Consider the following 26,489-nt stretch of genomic DNA (forward strand, 5'->3'; position numbering starts at 1 on the left):
CTACTATTGATGAAGATGTTTGTCTACAATTTCCTAGTCCTCCCTTCCATGTCATTTTACAAACAAGATATGCCAATTACATGGCAGTTTGTGACATCCCTGCTTCTTCAAGAATAAATTTAATGCAGTTACTTTATTTTACCACCAAATAGGGGACTGGTCTGTTTAAATAACACTGCTAGGAATTTTAGCTTCTTTGACACAATGCAAATTTCATATTCTGATGGCTAATACTGAGATTTTACTCCAGCTCTTCAAAGTAGATTTAAAAAAAAAAAAAAATCAAACCAACAACCACAGACATTATCAACACATTTTAAAATTAAAATTATCCTGCTTTTTTCTTCAAGAACACTTCATGCAAACATTCAAGCGATATTACCTACGCTAAGAATCCTCATCAGGAGGAATCAATGATTTATTTACTAATTCACTGAAGGCAAAATTTTACAAGCCAGATAAAATATAACTACCTTGTTAACTCAGAGAATGACTTGACAACACTGAATTTCATTGTTTCCATGCTTTATTTATTGTCACCAAACCTGCAGGCGTGTCAGTGCAGAGATGCACTTTGCTATAGAAATTCCTGTATAATTCGTACTGCTGTAGAATTCTTATATATTTTAATGGCAATCTATATATACAAATGTCACTATGCTTAGGGCCTAAAATTGAAGATTAACCTCATGAGTTTGGGGTCTTCAGAGATCCACAACATAATCTGGAGGCATATTGAATTTTTTCTTATTTCTCAGGTCATTCCATGTGAAGATCTGCCCATGTCTTGGTTTATCAATAATCAAAATGAAAATTACTGTATTTGAAGCACATCATGTTTGAGTACTACTGTACATAGGCATTCCTTATCTGTGAGGCACAGAGGCAGATGCTTTCCCTGTACAAGGATGACGATTATAAATATATCATACAAATATTCAAGTGCATCGCATTCCTCACTCATAATCTGATTTCTCTTTCACACGTTGCAGAGAAAATCGATAGAATACAAAAAGTGGTCACAGATCCGCAGTCTTAACGTATCTCTGAGAAGTTTACCCTTGAAAGTAAATTGTGAGACTTCAAGATCCCAAATTTCCCTCTTTCCCCTCCCTCCACCCCTCTTGCCCCTCAAACACATCGCTTGCAGCCCTGCTCTGAGAATCAGGAGATCTCAGCTGAAATGGTGCCACCTTCACAGAAAGCCCGCTATTCTGGAATGATACCATCTGCTGCAGCCCAAGTGCTCTTTTTTAAGCCAAATAAGTTAATTATAATTAGGCATCCAACAACTGTGTGGAGGTAAGGGTAGAATTCGTTCTGAAGTTCAGCTGAGGTTCACCCAGCGTAGTTTGAACCAAATCCCATTCTCTCAGGAAGAGTAAATACCAGGGATTTGAGAACCAGGCATCACCCTTTCTCGAAGAAAGTTGAGGAACTCCCTCGGAGAGTATCTTAAATCTCAACTAGAACACCTTTCATACGCCCATCAAACAAAACTCAATAAAACAGGAGCATCAGGCACTTTTCGGCTGGTGCCAGAACCTGACGCAAGGTGCATCCCGCGAGCTGCGGGAAGGACCCGAGCCTTCCACGCCGCCCAGTCGCTGCAGCCACCGCCGCAGGTGCTGCGAGGGAGGTCCTACTGAGCCACAGCTTCTTAATGCTGCTCTCCAACCAGGTGAAGTATTGTTTGAGCGTGGCTAGAAGTATACTGTTGTCCTTTTTTTGCAAAACAACAAAAACAATGTTAATCAGGTTAATTCAATCATCTAAACCAAAACTGTTCATGCTTTTCTGCCAAATCAACCAACCACAGCAAAATCTGTTATCAGTGATTGCTCAGCTTCCAGTCAAAAAAGCTTTTAACCCCCACAGTCCCAAAACTTCCCCTAAATAACCTTAAAATTATTTTTATATGGGCAGAACGAGGTTGTTTTCATGCCTCATGAAGGGGTAGCTGGGCTGCGGTATTTACCCAGAACAAATACATGCTACCAGACTTAGCAGAGAGTAACAGACGTAGCAGCTTCCTAAAACAGCTCGGCTGAATTAGATATTGGGGATTCCTTTGCAAATAAAACATCTCCCTCAAAAGGAGCATTGTAACCAAAACTTATTTAGGCCTTCCAGGTTGTTTAACTAGGGAGAAAAAAAAAATCTGAGCTTTTTTGCAACTCATTCATCGGTGTTTAAAGCTTCAAGCCTGCTCAGTGGAAGGGGCAAGGGCTGCAACAACTTATTTACACAATTATCTAAATACGATTAAACAGCTGATGGACAAATATTAAACTGGAAAATGTATAGTCATTTCAGCTTAATGTAATCCTCTTTCTGTAAACACCCAAGATGATTTTTTTTTCAACCAGAACAGTCCTGACATCTCATAAGCCTAAGGGTGAATAGCAAGAGATTGTTTTTGATAGTTATAAATATTCAAAAGACATGCAGACCATCTGCTTTCATAATACAGGTAAAGCAAGACTGAAATGGTGACTGCTGTATAAAAATGGTTCTTTTAACAAAGTCTTCCTCTCCTCGAAAACTATAAAGACAGATGTCAAAAACTGTTTACACAGGGTAATCAGGAGCGTGCAAAATGTAATATTCCTTTTACACACAGTGCTTGCTAAAGAGATTTTTTTTTCTTTTTCTTCCCATCTGTGTGTTGCAACACATTTCTACAAGTTAAAAACATTTTTTCAAACAGAGATCTCATGAATACCCAAAAACATGCTATCTGGTTTCTGAATGCTAATTAATTTCAACTAAGGAATCTGATTTTTTTTCTGTAGGAAGGAATGCATGCTTTTGAAATGGAGTACTTCAACAATAACAGACACTGAAAACAGAACACCCCACAAGTTTAATTTTGCACTAGTTTGACACTGGCTATTTTCACAACTGTTTTGCATTCAAACCCGCATCTGCTAAATCTGGCTATAAGACAGACAGCAACTATTCTCCCGCTTTTCAAATGAGATTTTATTTACGTTTTACTATTTATCAAGTTTTTCAATACAAAGCCTTGTAACAACATAATGGTTTGTCAAGTGGTAAGTAAAAGATACCTCATCTTCCAAGCAGAATATGAACAGTGCTGCCCATAAACCCTACAGTCAATTTTCAGAGCTGAAACACTAATCTTGGCAGTAACCTTTTAATGTATTATATTAATGGCACAGAGGCGTTAAGCACCTTTTTTATAATTCTCAATAAAATGAACATTTACTGAACAATCTGTCAAACTACTGGCTCCATTTTTTTAAGCCAAACTTAAGGCTCTATTCCATTTTCTCTTCCATAAATCCTCCACTCTGCAAACTAAGATACCAGCAGGGTTGCATGTTCCAACGCTGCAACACTAACATGCCTTTAAAAAAGAAAAAGAAAAAGAAAGGGGGAAAAGAGAAAAACCTACAAGCCTTTGTCTCTACACCTAGTTTGAATAGTGATAAAGTTGCAGAACAGAACTTAAAAGATTGCGGGGGATGGGGGGAATCTTTTCATAGGGGACAGAGGAACTTTGTTTCCTGATCGGAGCCACTATCAGTGGCTTTTGTTTGTGTGGAAATTGCAAGCATCGCTTTAACTGTTAGGAGTGCTTATTTCTCAGGAGGCTCTACGTTAACATTTTTCAAATGAGAAGGGAACATTTGAGCTCCAACTGGCTAACACAAGATTATCCCCAAATCAAAAGATTTTAGCCTGCCTGAGCCTACGCCAGCCCACGTACTGCAAAAACCCAACCAGGGCAAAATGTTGTTCCTAGTGTTCTAGTATGACAGAGAATTATCATCTGCCACTCTGAATAAAAGCAAATATATTCAGTCACTAGCTGGTTTTTGGGACAAGGAATCATGAAATGGACAGTTTAATTGCATATGAAGAATGATGTTAAATTCCTTGGTCCATTACCTTGAACTATAGCAAGTAATGCAATGGAATTTGTTGTTGCACGCCCTATAAACACATAGGATAAGGGAAAAAATCCACAGATGGAGAGAGAAGAAAAAAAACTTCTGTTTGTGCCTTTGGCATTGCACTTGGATGGCTATCTGACCTCCATACTGCTGCCAGGGTCAGGAGAAGTAAGGATCTGCATGGCAAATGCTGGTCATATAAGTTAAAACTGCCTAAAGGCAGATTTAAAATGACAGCACAAGCTTTCTTCCAACACATGAGTATGACTTTCCTCCTTTTTCCTATTCTTGTAAAGCCTAAATTATCTCCTCCCTCCTTTTCTGCCTTATGGTGTCTTTAAATGTACATATTAACATAAACAGAAAGCTACATTGAATGTAACGAGGGAAGATATAGAACAAAAAGAACCCCAATCACGCATACATATATACATACACATATAGTTAAATATATACAGAAATATACCCCCACACAGGAAGATTTTGAAAATCAGAAATGAGGATTCAGCATCTGAAGGAACTGATCTTGCACTATTTTTACTATTTCATAATGTAAATTCCCAGTTACTGTATGACAGAGCAGCATTCTCCCAATGTTTCCCAAGCATCTCCCACTAACTGATATAAATAAAGCTCAGATAAAAAGCTGCTTTCTAAGATACTAGTCTTATATCTGCAAAGGTTAAAGGCTTGAAAGGGAGAAATATAGGTAGGTGAGAAACGTTAATTTGGATCTGAAGAACTTCGTAACTGCTTTACAAGCTTCAGGGCACAGTGCCTTAAGACTTGGGAAAAAAAGGAAAGAAAAAAAAAAGAAGTCACAACCTCAACCTATAAAAGATAAGAGGGCATAACACGTTTTTGTCTTTGTTGTCAGATGTCCGACATGAACCTTTTTATGAATCCTGATTTTTATTACACACCATTTGTAAATGGCAGGTGCTTACTGTAAAAGTCCTGGTTAAATCCTTCCCAAAAAACAGCAGGGATAAAATGCAAAATAATCATTCAATAATAAGTTAATTCTTGGTTTACCTAATGGAATGAAAACAGTCCTACACTTTGAGGGGAGAATCATTACGCCTTAAGATTTTGCTTTGCATCTGCCAAAACACCTCTGAAACCTGAAAGCTCCACGGGTAAGGAAAGCACTATCCATTTTAGCCATGAATCTGCCCGAAAAAGCTGTTATGAAGTAACTAGATTGCTTTACACTGCTCTTTTAGTCTGAACTGGGAAAGCAATCTTTCAAGGGTTCTCCCCATTGCACCTACCTCGGTGCCCATCACAAAGCTATCTCAGGGCGCACAGGCAGAATTTCTGCTGGATGAAGCCAAACCCAGAAGCCACGCTCCAACCATGGCTGGACTTCAAGTCCACAGGACCAGAGCCGAGCTATTCCAAGGGGATTTCCCAGTCTCATAACATGGACAGGGTCCTCAGCCCCTCTCCAGGCTGCTGCTGTTCCTACATGAAGCCTGGGTGCCTACGCTCACCTCTGCTCCTTGGGGCACAAGGAACAAGGCTAGGGCAAGCTGGAGCCCAGGAGGACAATCCAGATCGTGGACAACAGATACGGACAGGGCAAATCAGCATTTCTTGTACAGGATTAAAGGCTGGGGTAGGTGGGGCCTTCAAGATGTCACAGATTGATACGGTGAAAAAACAGAGTAAGAGACACCTTCAGCCTTCCTCTCAGGTGGATCGCTTTTACTACCAACCACTCTGTTCCAGCCAGGTCAAAGTGCTTCTGACTTGTTTCCTGTCTGGAAATGCTAAATCCTAATGCATAGGCTTCCAAGTGCTGTCCTAACGCAAACACTTTTTATGACAAGGGACATTTTAGATCTGTTAATTCATTAAGTTCGGCTTTGGGCACATATAACTTTCCCACAAAAATGAAGTATATTCATTCTCCTGACAGAGATGTTGATAACTGTTCTATGTTCAGCCAGCCACAATGATTGTTTTCACTGCAGTTTTTGTAAAAGGCTCTTCAAAATTGCTTAGCCTTATCCATCACGTTAAGAAAGATTTCCTTGCTGGGAAACAGGACATGATTTTCAGCAAGTCTCTTCTCGGATTCCACTGTTCTGCTAGGCAAAGCATCAGATGTCTGGCATGAAGTTGAGCCCTAAGGCACAATGTCCAGACAAGAAGTCATCAGACTCAGTAGCACTAACAGTTGTCTTACTGAATTTCTTTTGGTGTTTAGGATAAGCCTTTTCTTTGATCTCTGTTGCCTTTTTCTACACAAGTTTTTGTAGATTTTTGAAGGCCAAAAGGACCATTTTGAGCATCTATCTGGATTCTACATAAAAAGAGATCCCAGAAGTTCATCTAGCAATTTCTGAATTCAGCCAAGTTACCTATGGCTGAACTAGAACAAACATCTGATAATGATCTGAAGACTTCTTGTGCTGGATCTTTCACCACATCCCAGGGTAATCTCTTCCAATAGATACATACCTTTTTTTTTTTTTTTTTGTCCTTTTTTTTTTTTTTTTGTGATGTATGACTAGCTTTTAGTTTAAAATTCATTGATTTCTGCTCCTACTCAGGGCATCTCTCACGCCTCTGTTTGCTTGCTTAAATACTCCTCTAGTGCCAAATGCAACATCCCTTGCTTATCCTTTGTTTAAATGGTTAAGTGTGGGATTTATTGTTTCAGTCCATGTGCCTCTTCATGAGCCACTTGGACATCTGATTATTCTTAATCATATAGATTCAAATTCTATGACGATATTTATGCTGCCAAAAGCACATAAACAAACTCCTTCCTGTCCTGAGATAAATTTAAAAACTTACAAGGAAAAAAAATGAGTTATACTATAAAATTTGCTTTGGATTCTTAATTTCCATTACGCAAAATCATACGAATGTGAGATTTTAAAAGCAGCTATGTTAACCAAATTACTAGTTTCATCTCTGTATTGCTGCCTTTCACAGACAAGAGCTTGCAACAAGTATAGATAGTTTGAAGAATTCATAAAAAGATGCGAGATTCAATGAAGGTATCTCAAAAGAGAAATGTTCCAGCCAGCTTTCCATGTGGAATATGCATATGTACTTTGAGGGTCTATTTATTAAAATTTTTTTCTTAGTTACCCCTTATATTATAATGTATAAATTTCAAATAAATGTCATTAGATTAAGTTTAGCACATAAAGCTCCTCCTCATAAAAAGTACAGAGTAAGGAACACTGCTTTAAGGGTCTTGGGACATACTAGATGGAAATTATATTTTAGTGGGATTTTACTGTGATACATATATATGTACAAATATACACACTCACAAAGCCCCACAATTCTGAGAGAGTCTAGGTATACTGATTTAAATACAAACACAGCAGGTAAACTTAGGGAGCTGAAATCTTCTCTCTGTCTCTAGAAAGACCACTGGCAGTGATGCCCTCTGCATGTGCCTCAGTTTGTCATCATCACGAAACTGATCCTTCTCCAAGGAAGTTCAGTAAAGGTATCAAATCCTTCGGACTGGTGGCACAGCCAGGCACAGGTCTTAATGCTTCAGCGCAGTTTCCTCCCTCTTCCAGCATGAGTTTATGAATGTCCTGTGCAACTCTCAGCATAGGAAATCTTAGTACTTAAAAAAAAAAACCAAAAAAACCCAACTAATTAAGAGACAGGTGTACATGTCAGGTCCCTTCCAGCCTAGGCCATTCTATGATTCTATGATCTGTTCCCACCCTTGGGGAACAGGACTTTTCCCTTTTGAGTAGTTTATTCCATGGCTTGGAGTGAGGCAGGTCTGAGGTTGTTGCTGTCCTGTAAAACCTGTCCTCTGCTCACTGCTGCAAGGCACTGGGGGAATCTGATACTGTTTGTGCTGTTCTTAAAGAAGTGTCCAAGGAAAGAGAGAGAAAGCTCACCCTTGCCTTAGGTTTTACTCCTATGTTTCTTGGAAATAAAAAGGAAGAACCTAATTATTAATTAAAAAGAAAAAAAAGTGGGGGGAGGAGAGCAAGCTTTGAGAGCTTTGCTCAGAGCCTGCTTGAGAAATGCATCTCTTCCAAGCTATGATTAGAGTGAAGACATGCAATGAGTCTGGTCTGACCAGGTGAGAGCTGCTGATCTCTTGACATTGTCTCTCGGTAAGTGGGTCCTACTTTGCTTTCGTTCCCGTCAGGTAAAAAATTACCAATTCAAGTAATTTTCTCCCGACGCATCTTTATGCCCACAGCCCTGCGTCCCCTAACACAGCCGTACCTCAGCTTTAAATCTGCTGACAGTGACGCTACAGCACCTACAGAATTTGCTCAGCTTTTGGGCAGGTTTTATAACCATGCTGATCTCTGTGCCTCCCACCACTGCTAGTAATAACTGAACCAGTCAGGGAAGGTCTCTGCAAACCAGTCACAGCAGTGATTAAGATGTAGACATACGTATCTCCTCGCCCTTTAAATAGAAGGCTTAATTGGTGATGTGGATAGCAGCTTCCTAATGGACAGAAATTAAACTCCATTTAATTCCTGAGCAGACACTTCCAATGCACAAGGTCTACCACACATTTGGAGCGGGGAGGGAGGGGGGAAGGAAGGAGCCGCACGCACAACTCTCTCTACCTCTGACAATCACCAAGGAAAAGCAACATGAGGACCAGAATGGCATAAGTGTGGCAGGTGTGAATTGACCTGCACTGGCAAAGCTGCGAGCTGGGAAACTTGCAAATCACATGATTGTGCAATACTTGGCTCCAGTCGGTGCTATCATGTTCTTTATAGAAAAAAAAAATAAATTAAAAAAATCTTAAAGACATGTACATCAAGTTAAGGGATTAACTGTCAAGTTACGTTACTGAAACAGAGACAATATATTTCTTTATTGTTAATGAAATTCAGTTAAAAGTGAAGGAAGTGATAAAGAAAGTACTGTTTTGTAATGTATTTTACATAAGAACGTAATATAGAAAGGGAAGTGCAATTAAATCTTAATGTGGACTTTTTTATTTTTAGTTTATCATCTGGTTTACATTTTGAGCCCCTTTACAGCAGTAAATTATGCTGGCATTTCTTAGGGAATAACTGCCATGTTAATTTAGTTTAATAAAATAACTGACAGAAAAGGGGGAAAAGAAGCAAAAAGAGACAGTACCCCCCCCCACACGCACTCCTTATCTCAGCTAAGTATTGAAATGCTTTCTATATGAATTGTCCGTGGTCCAACTCCAGCACCATGTAATAATACAATACATTACAACACAGTACAATACAATCTTGGGTTTCTGTAGCGCCCTTCATGCAAGCATCCCAGGGTGCTTTACAATCATTATGAGTTAAAATTAAAACTGAAGCACATACAATTCCTAATAGAATCGTTTTAAAAATGCTAAACAGAACAAATAACTTTTAAGTCTAGATTTAAAAGTCCCAACAGCCAGAGCTTTCCTTACTTCAATTGGCAATGAGTTCCAAAGCTAGGGAGCAAAGCGACTAAAGGCTCTCTCATGTTATGTTAAAGGATCTCTCATGTTGTTTATACTTGTGCAGTACTCTACAGCCAACAATTTGCCAGTAAGAACAAGAAGGGGAAAAAAAGACTTATTTGCAATCTTGCTTTAAAGAACACTGGAGGAGTGGCTTGTTAACCCTCTAATAAAGTTATGGAAAAAAAAAAATAAATCAGGGTTCGCACTCGGCCATGACTGCGTTAAGAAGTATGCAAGAAACATGAATGAAAGAATACAGAATTTTGTAGCAGTGCATTACTTGACTGCCTCTTAACCTCCTAAATGCAAAAAAAGAAAAAAAAAAGCCATGCTTATATGCATATATAAATATATACATATATAAAGAAAAGAAGAACATCACCACAAATATTTATAATGCAAGTTATTCTATATACCACCCGGGACCACTGAGCAAAAACAGAAGTTGAGCAGGGCTCAGTTCTATAACACATGCACGTTTTAGAAGGAAAACTTATCAGAAGAAAATGTGCTGGGTTCCTTTTTCATTATTACTTCCCTAAAACTTGAAGTCTATATGATGCTTGTTCACAGAACACAGTTCTCAAAATTGATGATATATAATATCCCAGGTGGTTAGCACAAAAAGAGGGGAGCGACAAAAATGTTATTCCTTTAAAAAGCATTAATTTTGTACTTTTTTTCACAGGACAGTCTGGTGGAAGACAGTTGCTTATATCTCTATACTTAAGGAATGTTAAAAAAAAAAAAAGAAAAACACACAAAAAAAACAAACCCAAAAATCCCACACCAGTATCATCCCTCCATTGGGCTCTTCTCCACTTTTCAGAAGCAGAAACACAAGACATCATGACAGCATCAACACTAAGGGACATGCTGACACCTTACAGAGTCCTCCGAAGTCAGAAGCTGTATTTATCTGAGAAACAAGGTACATTTTCCTCTTCTTTACAATAAGTCCAGGCCCCATAGCTGTTTTGGAAAGGGATTTGGACATCCTCATTATAGTCAATTCTAATGAAAATGCAAGAAAAACCAGCTATATATTTTCTCCTTTAATAGGGTACTGCCAGATAAAGTAGTTGTAGATAGACTGACATAGCTTTAACACCAAGAATATTTAGATGCATCTGAAGAACATAAATCAGTGACCAAAAGATCGAGCAATTGAAAGGTTGAGTATCCTGCGAATGTCCTTACACAGCCTTACAACATGCATATTTCATCTTCGCCAACTCATCTCAGCACTGCCCGTTCCGTGTGGATAACTAAAAATTACGGGCGCAAATTTTAATAGTTAATTGTGAATGTTTTAAAAATCCAGATACCATGTCGGCTTGAAGAGACATCAGAGTGAATGCTCTTGAGCAACTGAGGGGTGGGTTGAAAGCCCCTGCCTGCCAAAACCTGAGCTCAGGCCCTCAAGGATTTGCTTCCCTGAAATAATTAACGACATCTTTAAAATCTAAAGTACAGTAACTTCTAAAGTAGAAAAAGGAGCTGCATTCCTTACTCAGGTTATTAATTATTGGGGGAGGGGAGGAGGAGGAGAAGGAGAAGAGAATCACAAGCAACAAAGAAATTCAAGGACTTGATCTCAGGTCTAGGCAGGTAAAATTGAAAGGGGAGGGCAAACCCACCTTTCAGTTTTGTAAAGCATGAATCAAAAGTCACTCATAAAAAACCTATGTGTTTTGGCAACTCTCAATAGCTCATTCCTCAGTGATTGGAAATTGTCATTTTAGCAAACACAACTTTTTTTCAGTTGGGATTTTTGGGGAGGGGTGTGGGTCAGAACAGCAATGAGGAAATGCAAGAGGATTTCTGTTACGCTGCTTATGTGCGATGGTGGCCAGAAGCCTTCAGATGGGGCGAACCGAGAGACAGTGATGTTTTGAGTGAGCTTCCTGCCTGGCATCTCTGCCAGATCATATAGAGCCTGCACGGTATCTGCATAAACCAGCAGTCAAACTCAGGGTAGGATATTTGCACAAAAAGCAAAGTATACGATCTATATCACGACCGTGTCAGAGGCAGACAATCCTTCGCTGCAGCACAGAAGTCTGATCAAAATGCAGCCAGGATAGCTATATTTATCACAAGTGCAAAACTATTCAGACTGTGGTATCATACCACCACTTGTTCTGTGTGCGCATACGTTTCCCGGAACGCAAGTGTGTATCCCTCCAGCTGAAAAAATGCCATTCCCTCATCAACAGCAAAACTATGTAAAAGACATTGGAGGCATGGGTGAGAGAGAGAGGATGGGGGATGAATGCGCACACAAATATCTTCCAAAAAAGTTTACAATAGTAATGTGATATCTGTAAATTACTATGTCCAAAAGTATCACGGCCTCTGGATATATTCCATGAAAATATTGCAAGTCCCCTAAAAAACATTTTAAAAAATAAGAAACAAAAAGATTTGAGATTCTGCTATGCATCAGGCCTGGGATTTCTCATCTATTGATTTCTCACTTACTATTGGCTGTCCTGAGAGTCAGGCTAGATATAAGCAGCTTCAAATGATAAGCAATACAGGAAAAAAAAAAGTAAAAAACCAACCAAACAAAAAAGTCCTTTGCATTTCAGGGGAAGAGAAAGAGTATCTTGCTTCAGAAGTGCTTTTGCAGGTTCGATAAAGTGCCTGTTTGTGAATACTAGCAGCAATCATTTAGAAAATCTTTTTGCAGAAAAAAAAAATCAGGTGAGATAATACTAGTAGAAAAATCAATGTCATTTGACCACTGCCACATTTTTAAAGCAGTGCTCAGATACTAATTAATCTCTACAATCTCTTCATTTGGTAGGTGACTTGTTATCTCCCTTTCATGGAAAAAACTTAGAGAATTCAAGACAACGGGTACGTCTAAATGTTCAAAACTACACAGTGAGTTTGTTTCAGAATTATCAAAAGAATTTCCAGCCTTTTCTTGGACCAATAGCCCATGTTCTCTCCTCTTCTCTCCTTCATAAAAGCTTATCTAATTATGTATATACAAAGAGAAAGAAAGGGAGAAAGAATAATTCAATAGGGACAAAACTAAAAAAAAATCCTTATTAATATTATTATAAATAGGATTTGTAGTATTTCAGTTATTTTAACTTTGGAAGTAATAAGAGACTTCTGCACTATAAACTAAAATAGCAAAATTGTAAAAGTGAAATATAAAAATGCTGGGACTAAAGCTGAGTAGAGAGATGGAAGGACTAACATTAAATAAATAAATGCAACAGGCCTGCCTCTCTGCCTGATCACTTTAGAGCAGCTCCCAAGAGACTGAGGTAGAGTTTCTGTGCAAGGAGTTGGAAACAAGAATTGATGGTAGAACAATTTCTTTACAACCCTTTGAAGACTGAAGAGCCAAGACATGAGGGAAATAAGATCTAGGCCACCCATGAGATGCACCAACTTAATGGAATGCACAAGATGCCTCAAAATTGAGCCCAAGATTAAATTCTAAGTTGCCTTCCCCATCAAAAGAGATATGGAGAGGAACCAGAAGCGAAGCGAGCCATGCGTATCAAATGTGGAAAATCTTTCACCCAGTATCTGCGTATGTTGCTAGCCTCTAGAAATCAAATCGGCAAACTCAAGGTAAAGCATGAAAACACGCTGCAACACATAATTCAGAACAGGCTTGGCTTTTCCATGTGGAATTTTACTTTGCCTGATTGATACCAAGAATCTGAGACTAAACCTCTGGATGGATGCTTGCAATTCCACAGCAACTGAAAGCCACGCATTTGCGCCGGTCCACCCCAGCCACGTCAACGGGGATTCCCTCTGATGTGGGCTCATATACTGAGTGACAAACTTGGCCTTCCGATGCGGCCACATCAGTCACGGAGCGAGGCGATTACAGAAGCTTCAAAAGAGATCACGTATTCAACTCTCCTAATGAGAGTAAGAGTCACAGTAGTATTTTACAGAGGAAGGCATAAAGAGTTGATACCTGTGCTCCCCAAGGTTTTCGTTAGACAGGAAAATAAATGGCAAAAAAGAAAATTAAAAGAAAAAAAAACAACCAACCAGCATGCACTCAAGCAGATGATGCTGTTAAGTTTTCAAGACTCTACAGTTAAGACAAACTGGATCTCAAAGTTTGTTTCCTCACGTATTCTCAAGTTATTAAATACATTCGCACTATAAAAGTAGTTTGCTTGGGGATTTTTTCAATACATAGAATATCAGTATTCTGAATAATTGTGAGCAAGATTAATTAAGAAAATACAGTAAATTCTAAGAGAGCATGATGTTTCCCCGTTTTCCACACTCAGATGGGGCTTCATAGATGCCATGCATTGGGCACAGCAACTTAAATACTTTACAACAAATCCTTCCATACCTACACAAAATAGAGTACTGCTAAGGACAGTGACAGAAAATAACTACTCTCGTTTCCACTTTGAGTCATTTTTCTGTGGTTAATAAATTATATCCATAACAGTGTTAATAAGTTATGGCACAGCGTCACTGCATTAGTTTGCATTTGTGATGAAGCACTTCATAGGGCATTACCTCTGCCCATGGAAGTACCTAATAGGGGAGACCACTTCCCCGCTCTCGGAAGAATCTCCCATGCCGGCATTCTGATGGACCCTCTACGGAAACATTCCCTCTCAACCTCTGCCTTGCTCTGCTTCCCGCCGCTGTTGCAGCAGCATGCTACTGCCGGGCAATCTACAAACTTTAATATCGGTAATTAAACACAGTCACTCTTAAATCAGTGTTCCTTCCATAGGAGCGACATACAACGAATTATTAGATGGGTAAATAACGGTGAACATTCGGATCACTTTATAAGCATGTGAAAAGGACACTGAGATCAACACGCATCCTCCCCTCAAACTCCTGGAGGGAAATGGGAAGATTTAGATGACTGACAGGCTCTAGAACAACCGCTGTAACAGCTTGTTTTTCCAAAAGTATTTTAAGCTTAATGTGATTTGGTCTTTAAAGGAAAAAGAAAAGCAGAAGCTAGGTAAATTCTTGCAAGCCAACTACTGCAGCACCGGTGAACATCGAGATGACAAAAGTAATAAGCAAGCTTTTAACAACAGGAAGAAGCTCATGGCTTTAAGTATATTCCTTTACAAATAAAGAAGCACAAAACAGTAAAAAAAAAAAAAAAAAGCTCCAAATCAGAATTCTGTAATCTAGGGTTTTGGTCATCTCAAGCACTAACTTCAGGAGCTGTTACTAGGTAAGATGGTTTTGTCCATTAAAAATTTTATATAAAAATTCACTGTAGATTAAAAACTAATTATTGAATTGTCTCCAGTACCGTGATACAGTCCCTAGTGAAGTATTCCTTTCAAAAACTTTTCTCTGCTTCACCATTACATCACCTACATAAATACAGAAGCTGCTATGCAAAACACAGTGACCAAACAGAAATTAAATAATCCATCTCAATAGAATTCACTTGCTTTCCCATCAGTATCAAGCGAAAACTAGTACTATTGAATTAAACTGAGGAAAAATTCCAAATTGTCTGCAGCCTTCATAAACCAGCAGTGCAAAAGCTCACATGCTTTTACAGTAGGTAAAATATTACTGGGATGGTTTTCAACCAGTGCAGATAATTTTGATTATTTCCACTTCAAAACTTCCTATATTGGAGCCACATCACTGAAAACAATCTAACCACGGCAGGGGGGGAGAAAAAGTGATGGGAAAACAGCCTGCTAATATATCCACTGGAAAGATACACAGAGAGTAGTCCTCTATAGATGGACCAAAGTCTGTCAGAGACAAAGACTCTAATATTCCGAACAAGAGAAATAAAATCCCTGTAAAAATACCTTGACTTCCTTAATTTCCTTTTTCCCTCCCTACCACAACCAGAATAATTTATTTGTATATTGAATTTGTCTCCACTGCAAAAAACACATTTTCCACATCTCCACCACAACAAAACACATTTTAAAATTTAAAAGGTAAAAATAAATACACTACAGCATCGTTGGACGCCGTACTGCACAGAAAAAGAAGTTGCGCCTTTACAGTAATTTGACAAAAGAATGACAAAAAGAATGGCAAAACAGAAAAATACGACTGAGGCTTGAGGAAAGCATCAGTTCAATATTTAGCAATGCATAAATTTAGGTTTCATTTTTGCTTAGGTATATTTTGATTAGAACTAATAAATAACTGATTTTCCCTTGGTTGTTTGCGACAACAACACATCATCCAAAGAGCTTTATTCTTTATTCCCTTCTCATATATCATGCCAAAGACTGTCTCAGTTTATGAATTAGCATTTAAAACTACTGCAGGTTATCTAACAAGCATTCAGATTCAATAGTACTTTTGACAGCAGTAAGTAAAGAGCCTTTTAATATCTCGAACGCATGTGCTTGAAAAAAGTAGTTGCATCAAAGCAGTTCAAAGACTGAAGACAAAAACCAGTTAAAATCCAGTTTGCTGTGAGACAATTTTAGTGTGGTGTAAACAACCTTTCACAACTCCCCATGGGAAATGTTTTAAGTCTACATTCAAAATGAATCAGGCATATTTATAAAGATCATGAAGTGGTCAAACGAATTTGCATTTTTGGCAGATTCACTCCACGGGTACCACTTGCTACAGCCTGTAGAAATCTCAAATCTCACATCAGCATTGCCTATAGTGCTTTATTATTTATTACATGTTATGCTAAGTACCTGCGAAAGGGGACATTCCTTGGCCAATGAACTCTGGTTCATATCCTTCAGTAAGTCCTTCAGAGCATTTCTTACTGTTGTGTGAGACCATTGTTCAGGAGGCAAGTCTTCTAGTTTAGGGCAACTATTTGAAACACAGATTAGAAAAGGGATTATTACAAGATTGCATCCTGCTGCAGAACATTCCTTTAAGACAGACAGATTTCATTTCGCGCATCAAGCAGATGCATCTGGAGATTGCTCTCGGTCTCCTGATTGTTCCGATTAGTTAATTACTTTATACAACACATCTGCTGTATTGATGCATGAATTATACATCAGCTGCATGTGGCGACTATTTTTTCATGTTACTTCTACCTTCCTGCTCTGATGCACTTGGTAAAACAATTTAAGGTGTAATGCTTTCTCACGACTGATCATGAAAAGCATTAATATATTAACCGTTTTTTTCTTTTTTGTTACCGTGAAATTTAAGAACCTAGACAGCAAGAGTAAGTGTGAGCAAGCCATTCTTTCACAAAATGCACACAGATGGTATTGTTCATGATATGCAAAAATATTTTTCTCTTAAGTAAACTTTATGTAAAACGCCTTCTTGTAATGCATCATTTAATTGACTAAAATGCAATATAGTTTTAATGAGATATCCAAAGAAAATCTATATATCAGAGCTATAAAAGTTTTCTGCAGTAGTATACCGTAAGTTAAAGAAGAATTAGAGTAACTAAAAAGGTATTTAGATAAGCCTTTGTACTTTGAGCACACGGCACAGAGGGAACTAAATACAGGCAATATTAACAGTGAGAGCAGACAAGTAACAGTTCACGTCCCAGAACTGGTATGCAACTTACCTGTGTAACTGGATTTTCAGTGTGACCACATGATACACATCTTGCAGCATGTCTGCTACTGTAGCATCAGGGGCATCTGTCACATAGGAGAGTGGAACTGGATTCCACTTCCCAACCTGGATAAGCCCTGCAGGATTTTTATTTTTTCAGGAGAGGGGGAGTGGGTAAGAAGGACAGGAGAAATTGGGGAGAAAAAAAAAAAAAAAAGTAATTTACCTCTTAGTTCCTAGGGGCAAAAGGAATAATTCAATTTTAACACGATCACCACCTTTTTTTTTTTTTTAGCCTTTTAAATCTGGCAAAAAAAAGAACAGCCCCCCGCTAAACCCCCACCTACACACCACCAAGGATATTTTTTATCTATATTATGAAATTATACAAATGCATTTGAGATTTTTTAATATGTCTAGGAGTGTATTAAGTTCTCATGAATTCAGTAGGATATGATATAATAGGGAGCACTCTTATTAATACATTAGAAAGCATTTTACAATGCAAGGACTGAGTACAAAAAAATAAAAAAATACTTTGCAGTCTATAAAACCATCAGGAACAAAATAAAAGAAACAGAGCTGGATATTTAGTCATAAATGCAAGTTGACTCTCAACAGTCCATCTGCTCAAATATGCTTTACACTTCCTTGTGGATCCTCAGTGGAGCAGATTATTAAGGTCAATAAGCATACTAATGATTCAGTTGAAGTCTTTTTTTTTTTTCTTTAAACAAAAAAAAAAGATCCTACCTCCACATTCCCCACAAACAAAACATGCACTAACTAAACAAAAACACATTAAAAAAATATACAGATACAAAATCTGCAAGAAGTTTAAGTAAAACCTGCATCACATTCCTAAAAGAAATCCTGCCCCTCCCCCAAGACCTCACAAACATAATTCATTGTACAATTTCGTAATCTTATTTACCTTTTGCTTGGGCAGCAGAGCTGTGAGAATATCCAAGTGATAGCAATGCCATTTCAATCAGTTGGTTGAAAAGCATATCCTTCCTCACCAACACAAATTCTGCATGCTCCTCCTTAGAATCATACTCAATGGCATTTTCATAATGTTCCACTACACAGAAAACTGGAAGCATACTTCCTATTAAAAAAAAAATAAATTTAACATATAAAACTTGAGTTATAGTAGAGTAGGTGGGTCTATACAGCGTTATGTAAATAAAACCTGTACGAACAGGCAGAGGAGGCATCAAGAATCATCACAAATATTTGATAAACGTATTCCCTGAGTCCTTTCCCCTCACCCTCCCCCCCAAAAGAGAATGTTCTACAAAACATACATCTCTCTGAAAAGCAAAAATGCAAATTTATCTCGCTTGACGAGATACAGATTAAAGAATTACCTTCTATAGAAATAACAAGGTTGACTGAAGAGAAGTTGATTCTCTCTGTCCTGCCTGATTTGTTGTGAGTAGCAGGCAGCACAAGAACCTAAATACATACTGCAGATGTCTTCACTGTAAGCCATTTTAGTACCAGAGACATAATTTTGTTCGTTAACATTAAAACTTTCTTAGTCCTGCCAAAAATATTTAATTGCCTTCAACAGCAACAACAAATCACCTTGTGTGTTATACATTCGCTCTGAAAAGAGTACACAAGGAAACAAGGCAAAAGTTAACACTAATTCGTGCTTCATTCACTGAGTGCACTTGAGCACTACTTTCACTTGCATCTTTAAGAAACAAATCATGATTTCAATGCCGTTTTAAGAAGTGTACCTGCAGTTTGGGGTTGGTTTTTTGCTGCTGCTGTTGTTGCCTCCTGCACTTTACGTTCCACATTGCCGGTATTCATTGCTATTTTGGTATGCCTGAAAGTAATTACTAACTTCCAGTTTTGTAGCATCATATGACAAATGCTTCCCTACGCTGCACAGAATATTCAGCAAATAACCTTTTTCCTTTCCTTTTTTTTTTTTTCCCCCCTCTTTTCTCATTTTTTTTCCCCTCCCTTTTGACAACAGACAGAGAAGTAACAAATGACCCAAGCTGTTTTAGGGACAAAGTCTTTCCTGGCAATCAGATCCCTAGACTTTGTCAAAATCCCTCCCGGCCTCCCAGAAAGGCACAGGTGACACCATGACCCAGGACCCGCAGTTTCAGGCCCCGGTCCTGTCCCACTGCCTCGAGCAGTATAGGTTAGGATCTCTTAATGACAGAAAGCAAAAGGGTTAAAAGCAGATGTACAGAACTGTCTTATGGCAGCCTGCCAAAGGGGTATCATCTTTAGCATAAATGATGACACGGGTTATTTTAACAGGGCACCCAGGAACTCCAATTAGTCCTACAATGTTAATGCCTCTGCAACCACTGCCCTCTAGACTTACAGAAGCCTCCTAACCTGCTAAGGTGCACCAGGCACGCTGCAGTCTAAAAAGATTTACTCTTGACAATAGATAAACGCTTTAAGACCACGTCTGTTGATTTGTGCTCTAACGTATAGCAAGAAATAACGATAAAAAAAGATCTCTCTTAAGCACGTATATTGAAACTACATCTGTTCACCAGAGAGTCAATCTCTGGCAAACAAACCCCTCCAGGCTTGCTTGGAAAAGCTCACAAACTCACTCCAGTTTGCCCAATAGGCTCAGCATGAAGGACAAGACTAAAAGCTTGCCAATATTTATGTAGTGCAGGAAGTAGCGCTTTTTTTTTTTTTGGTCTTTTTTTGTGTCCTTTTTTTAAATAAAAAATCTAAGTGGGACTGGTCAGGAAGGGAGAGAAGACCAAAGCAAAAGCAGCACATGCAAATCGGTGATTTCTTCACTAGTTTTAATTAAGCTGTGGAGAGCTTTCTAAAGCACACACACACACGCTTCATCTGCAAAAAGGTGGTGGTTTGTTTTGGGTTAGTTTTTTTTCCCCTTCCAGGCTCTTACAATTGATGTTTGACCTACTACATCTGACTCAGAGCAAGGGCTCAAAATTCTTAAGTACTTTCACCATCAATACCTGAAGATAAAATGTAAACAAAGCTCCATCTTCATAAACAGTGCAGATGCACTCAACGACAGCTACGGCACATTTGTTTTTCACTTTATCTGTTCGTATGAATTAAGCTATGAGCAGGCATAAAACTAGCAACACACAGGTACTTTGCTGCACAGCAGCGCGCTTTTCCGCCAGGTACCTGGTCTCGTGAGCTGCAGCATTCTGGAAAACGCAGTACTTTAAACAACACAGGAGAACCTCCTGGCCAAATTCTGATGCACGGCATAGATTATCAGAGGTGGATCCTGGTAGTGCGACACAGGTATCATCTGACTACAAATCAAGCCACTAAATCTTTTAGCAAACTGTCACTACTGTCCTTCTGCTAATGTGAAAAATGTTATACAGGAGAGCACAATCTCAGCTGGCTGATCACTCCTGCTAGTACTTGGCAAGACCTCCAAGTGCAGCAACTTCATAACCTTCTAGTATTAAAGGGGAGAGCATTGGTCAGTGCTCACTGCTAAAAATACAGCATGATTTAAACCTGAAGGCAGTGTTAGAGCTTTTGCTGAAGGTTTACGAGTCTGTGTAAACAGCACGTCTGCCATAAGCAGCAACGAAGTCTGTAGAATCCTTGTCTAAAACTGTCCTGGCATTAAAGTTTGCTGTGCAAATATCACATAATACCAGAGACAGCTGAAATCTCCTATTTAGGAATTTATGGAACTTATATGTTTGCAGGCGTCAGAAAGTCCTTTTTATATAGCCCCACCGCTTCACTGTACAATATTAATGCACTCTGCTTGAAAAGCCGTAATAAATTATATTTTTAATGCTCTTACCCTGGCTTTCTTAAGATGCATACATTCTTGGCAAACAATCAATAAATAGGGTAATCATGAGCAGAGGCCAAAGAATTTGCTGAAGTGCTGTTTTTCCATTTTTAATAGATAAAGATCTAACAATACGGACTGCTGTGTCTGTTCATTTCAGGATCAATATATTCTTTGTTTTCGCCAAACCGAGGAAAAAATAAATGATTGTACGATAAATGTTATGCATCAGACACAATGAAATTCCTCTGCCTTCTAACTTTGTGCGTTTAATAGTCTTGGTTGCATTTTGCACTTTGCTTAGCAAATGCATGAAAAATCTGGGTTATAAACATACACCGATTATACCAAGAAAAGTAGAGGCTCTTTTAAAACAGGTGCCAAATTACATGCAGCATATTTTGATTTAAATTAGCAAGCCTGCAGGACATGGTCAAAAAGACTTACAACATTTTAATAAGCAAAATTTATAAATTATTGTCCATTAAAAGTATTTTCCCTGCAAACAAAAGCCATCCATACAAAAACATCAATGATTCTAAATGTGCCTTTTCCTTGTGTAAATGTCTAATTACAGCAAACCAGCCACTGAAAAATATGACACCCAAGTTGTTCATTGTTCAATAATGAATTGTACTTAAGAAAATAAACTGCGAAGATTGACATCATAAATGACTTTTCCAATGTGATACCTAAAGATTTACACTCTCGCCTTTACAACAACTTGCAACTGTTCTGGAAATACTGCTGCCCTTCCAAGCTTGGACCATCATTAAGAGGAAAGGTGAGAATTTGGTTTGGGGGTTCGGTACTTACTCTTACAGATTTTGGCATTTCTTAGCCCAACGCTTACTCAAAGAACTAATGCATTATATTACTTCTATTTCAACTTAGGAATTTGCTTGAATAAGGGCAGCTAGCCTTTACCTTAACAAAAATCAGACTCCACCCTGTAAAGCAAGATGCTCCACCCAAGCATGAAGCTAACATTTCCCAAATGTGATTTATATCAGAGTTGGGAATATATAGTATTTTAGAATGGAGATTTAATCCTGAAATATAAATGAAGCAGAGTCTGCGAAAGTATACTTTCCCCCCCAAATATTACAAATCAAATTTCTCTAATGTAGAATTATCAAAAGTGTTACCTTTTCTAATATTAGTTTTCATCAGGTGTCCAGAGTGTTTTAAAGGCACTCCTTGCATTTTAGCTCCTGTACTTCCAAGTCTTCCTCTTCCTAATGGGCTCCCATTCTGTTCCAAGCGCGCAATTTTGGCTGGTGGACCCTTCGGATCGCTTACATTGTTAGACATTTCTGAATGTTCTTTCCCCTGAGTTGCCTCGTTCAAATGATCCATACTCAGTCCCGCCTCTAAAGATCACCTGCCATGATTCAAAAAAAAAAAAAATATATATGTTGTACACGTGTGCGCATATGTATACGTACACAGCCTGCACATGTACAGAGAGAGATATATATCTATCGTAAGCTCATAAAGCATAATAAATAACTATTTTGACTGGAAAGAAGATGTCTTTTTTAAAAGAAACAAACTTAATTCTCCAAAAATGACCTCATACCCCATTTTACAGAATGATCGCATCATAATCTGATGGAATTATTTTTTTTAAAGTCAACTAGAGTATCCCTTCAAAAAAATCTTTAGAGATATTCTACTAAATCTGAGAGAGACTAATACAAATTATTATGATTGTCAAGGTATGTGCTCCAACAGATCTATTGTTACAAATTTCGCATAAAGGTTTGTTATTAATCCCGGGTGTTTTTATTGTGTTACGCGAGAAACAGAGAAAGAAAAAGAAAAAGGTTCTAGTGAAACATTTCTTAATCTACTTGATTAGAAAAAACGGATGCACAACAATAGAGAGATTGTTAAAACTTTAGTTGAGGGAGCAACAGATTTATTAGAGACATAGAATATTGTCCATTTACAATCCCTCTTCCCATTAAAAATAAAAGTCAGAAGAGAATTTAACATTTAACTTCAGAAAGCCATGGTGGGAGACAGTTGCTTTTGAGTTTCCCAACAAATATTACATAAAGAGTTTATCAACTTCTGCAAAGTTCAAAAATGAATATGATTTTTTTTTCTGCTGATAAGTTAAAGTGTTAAAAGGAGTAGTTTATTCAATTAAGAAAAATAACTGAGAAGGTAACAACTCACAGAATATAATGCCAGAAAAAAACCCACACAATTTCTACAGTACTTTTGAAGCTCTTAAATATAAAAAAAAAATCCAAAACCGGAATGATGCTAAGTTACATGCTGGCACAGCTATGTGAAACCAAAAAAAAAAACCAAACAAAAAAAACCCAGAAGCAATTTCAAAAGCAAAACAAGACAAGGTGTATGATAGCATGCTTATATTTCCCTTTTTATAAACTTTTGCGACCTCTGTTCATGAACAACAATTTCAGTTAAACAACTATAGATCTCCCAAGCCTAGAATGTAACGGAGTAAGTTTTGAGGATTTTTGTCACTCAGCAGAATCTGTTTTGTGAACTTTACTAAAAAAAAAACCAAACAAAAAAAAAAAAACCACCAGTTTCTGAGAACAGAGATCTTTCTGGCTATGGTTTCATTCATCAATACTGTTGTGATTGTTAGGTATTTTTACCCTACCTTTCTCTGAATGAGAAAGGTGTGACTATGCTGACAATTATGTTATGTATATAATATAATCACTAAGGACAGGTGAGCAGACATTAATTTATGAACTAGTATTTACATTAGCAAGTACAAATACTAATACTGGGGAAATTATGTTTAGAAATACTGGTGTGAATCGGGTAATTGCTACTTTCTTCCAGTTGCCTGGTAATTCAATACATTTTCTGCACATTTCATAGCAAAGCTATTAAAGCCTAAACATCTTGGGATTTTTTTACATACTTCTATGTCATTGGTATATATGTCAATGACAATCCTGTAAACTATTTTTTTCATGTTTGAACACCACACTGCTTTTCCCGACATAGTGAAGAGAGACGCAATATATTAATCTGAACATTTACCAGCAACCTCAAGAATGCCACTGAATAGCCGAACTTCAGAAAATCATTATTTCTCCTTATGCCGTAAGGTGACAGGCTAAGGTTTACCATTCATTTTGATCACATCTGTTTTAGGTCTTGTGTCTCATTAACACAAACATGTCTATTTTAGCCACTTTTTGAAAGGATTTCATATATATATATATATACACACTGTGTTAACTGCAGCCTAAGCAAAGAATTACAGCCTCAAACCGTTAACACTGATGTTTCTGACGATGCTAGCATACTACAGGGCTGCTCTTCTGAGACTGGTCTCTCTCAAGAATAAGAGGATTAACAAAAAAGGAAAAGAGGGGGAGAGAGTAAAACAAAACAAAACAAAAAGCCTCTAACAAGAAAATCCTTGTCACTTTTGGCAACTTCAGAAGTACTCTAAGGCACCAAGACTCTTCGCTACAAAAAAGTATCTAGTCATCATGAGTCAGAATCGCACTACATCATGTACAGTGAATAAAAGTGATAGATCGTAGTTTAGTTAATACACTGACTACAACCAAAACACCAAATGGGTCATTTTCCCTTGGCCTGAGAATACCCACCCATCAGCACCCTTTCACCGCTTAGTCATCTTGTAAAAAGCTTTATGTTACAAAGCAAAATTACATGCACATAAAACACCTAATTTACTCATTTAAACTCCATGCCCAAGGCTAAAGTTCACTGAAACCTCAGCTTGGAATAGTGATGAGCAACAACCAGCGTGGCCTGCCCAGGGAGAGGGTTGCAGAGAAGAACTATCGTCCCCGCCGCTTCCAGGCCAAGAGTTTCCCCGGGTTTCGCATTTAGGCATCTTTCACAACTACAAGTTTTCATCACAGGCACCGAGAGAAGAGCACAATTTCAAGGCACAGTTTCCCAGAGACAGCGCACACGTACGGGCACACCGCGCAATTTCTGAATGAGAGTCGGTGCGGTATCTCCTTTTGTCGCGATGTAACGCTGCCGGTATTATATTATTTCTTCCTCTCCTCCTGAATCAGCCCCCTCCCCATGCCTTTCCCCTCCTCTTCCCTCCCTCCCCCATAAAAACCCATAATCACATTTGAGAGAGGCTCCGCACTTATCCGTTCCATATGGCTCTCACAATCCAGGCCAAGCTTTCCCTGTGACCTTTTAAAGAGACAAAGAAGCAAAGTACTTATCTAGAAACAGAAACACTGCAGTTTTCTGAGTGAAATTAGCAAAACCGACCCGAAACTCACCACTTCAAAACTTGACAGCATATAAATAACAAAAACAAAGGAGGTTTCCTTTGCAGCCCGAGCTCTTGAAGAGGAAGAAGTTCAAGACTGATGTTTTCTAGGTTCCCCCCCTTTTTAGAGGGGGGGAGGGGGGGGGGGGGGGGCAGCAGACCTGAGGACTACTTCCCCTAATATTCTCTTATTTTTTCTTTCTTTTTCTTTTTTTTTCTTGTTGCTATTTTCCTCTAGGCGGGGAGGGGCAAAAATAGATAGCGAGAAACGGAGTAGCCATGAGCAAAAATGGCAATGGACAAAAAAATACAGATTAAATATCTTTTGAGAGAGCCAGTTTTCGAGGTTTAGCAACGGAAGAAGGAGCCGAAGATCAAATTGATCAGACAAGTGTAACGCTCAAAAGGAGGAATTAATAATAACAATAATAATAATAAAAAACAAAGTAGCAGGCTGAAATTGAGGTGGAGGGTGACTAAAGTCTAGCTATCCTTTCAAAAATAAAACCAATGCGTACAGAAGCAAGTGAGAAAGGGGGTTATCTAAAACAAAAAAAAAAGAGAGAGAAAAAAAAAAAGGCAGCTTTTCTATCCAGTGTGAAGAGCAGAAAGTCTACTTCTAGGTTGTCACTTACACTATTATTCTCCAATAGGCACCCAGAGGAGCAGCACACACAGAAGGAGCCCGCTCCCCTCCCCCTCCGCAAAAATACACACCGTAACAGCCCCCAAACTTTCTGCGGAAACCTCAGCCCCAGAGATCGCTACTGGAGATTAAAAAAAAAAGAAAAAAAAAAAAAGGTGTAGAGAAAATTGCAGGAAAATGTTAAGATTTTCTAAGTTATTCGGGAGAAATCAGGAGTCCATCCCTAAAACCTCACCTCTGGGATGTAAAAAAAAGCAGAGAGGACCTGTCTTCTCTCATTTACCGGGGGCTGTTGTGCGAGTGAGGGGGGAGAGGGAGCGAGAGGAGAGAGAAAAAGAACAGACGGGAGGAAGGAAACACACACAACAAGGCACACCACCACCACTACAAAAAGTGACGAGGTTTCACTCCCTCTGAGTCCAAAACCGGCAGAAATTATAATTAAAAAAAATAAAAAGCAACCCTCTCTGTTAAAAAAAACAAAAAAAAACCAAAAAAAAAAAACCCAAAAAAACAACCTGGTTCTGCTTCTGCAACAACAAAAAAATCCAAAAAAAAAAATAATCTGGGAACTCCGAGAAGAGTTACTCGCAAGAAGGGGTAAAAAATATAAAATAGGAAGGTTGCGAAAAGCCAACAACAACAAAAACCAAGCCAGAAAAAAAAATAAACAATAATAATTGAAAAACAACAATAATGGTAGGCTTTGGGTTTTTGTCCTTTTTTTTTTTTTAATTCTCGTTTCCCCTGTCTGGCTCAGTACGGTTGTTATTTAGGCCGGTTTGGTGGTTGTTGCTGGATGTTACATGGATAGATATATGTGTGTGTGTGTGTGTGTCCCCGGACGGAGCTGCCTTGCTCTGCTCTCCTCTTCCCCCCCCACTCCTCCT

The 26,489-nt window shown here is 38.4% G+C and overlaps 1 protein-coding gene across 1 annotated transcript in view; it reads right to left on the reverse strand.

Moving 5' to 3' along the window:
• The window catches only part of SATB1 (SATB homeobox 1), a 73,765-nt gene extending 48,688 nt beyond the window's left edge, over positions 1-25,077 (reverse strand). Inside the window, 5 exon segments of the mRNA XM_009877237.1 lie at positions 16,041-16,164; positions 16,892-17,018; positions 17,816-17,992; positions 21,829-22,064; positions 24,964-25,077. Coding sequence (XP_009875539.1) covers positions 16,041-16,164; positions 16,892-17,018; positions 17,816-17,992; positions 21,829-22,039 — 639 coding nt within the window. The 5' untranslated portion in view covers positions 22,040-22,064; positions 24,964-25,077.
• Between the last annotated feature and the right edge of the window lie 1,412 nt (positions 25,078-26,489).

Source organism: Apaloderma vittatum, unplaced genomic scaffold (assembly GCF_000703405.1).
Source record: "Apaloderma vittatum isolate BGI_N311 unplaced genomic scaffold, ASM70340v1 scaffold13649, whole genome shotgun sequence".
In the NCBI taxonomy this organism is placed as follows: domain Eukaryota; kingdom Metazoa; phylum Chordata; class Aves; order Trogoniformes; family Trogonidae; genus Apaloderma; species Apaloderma vittatum.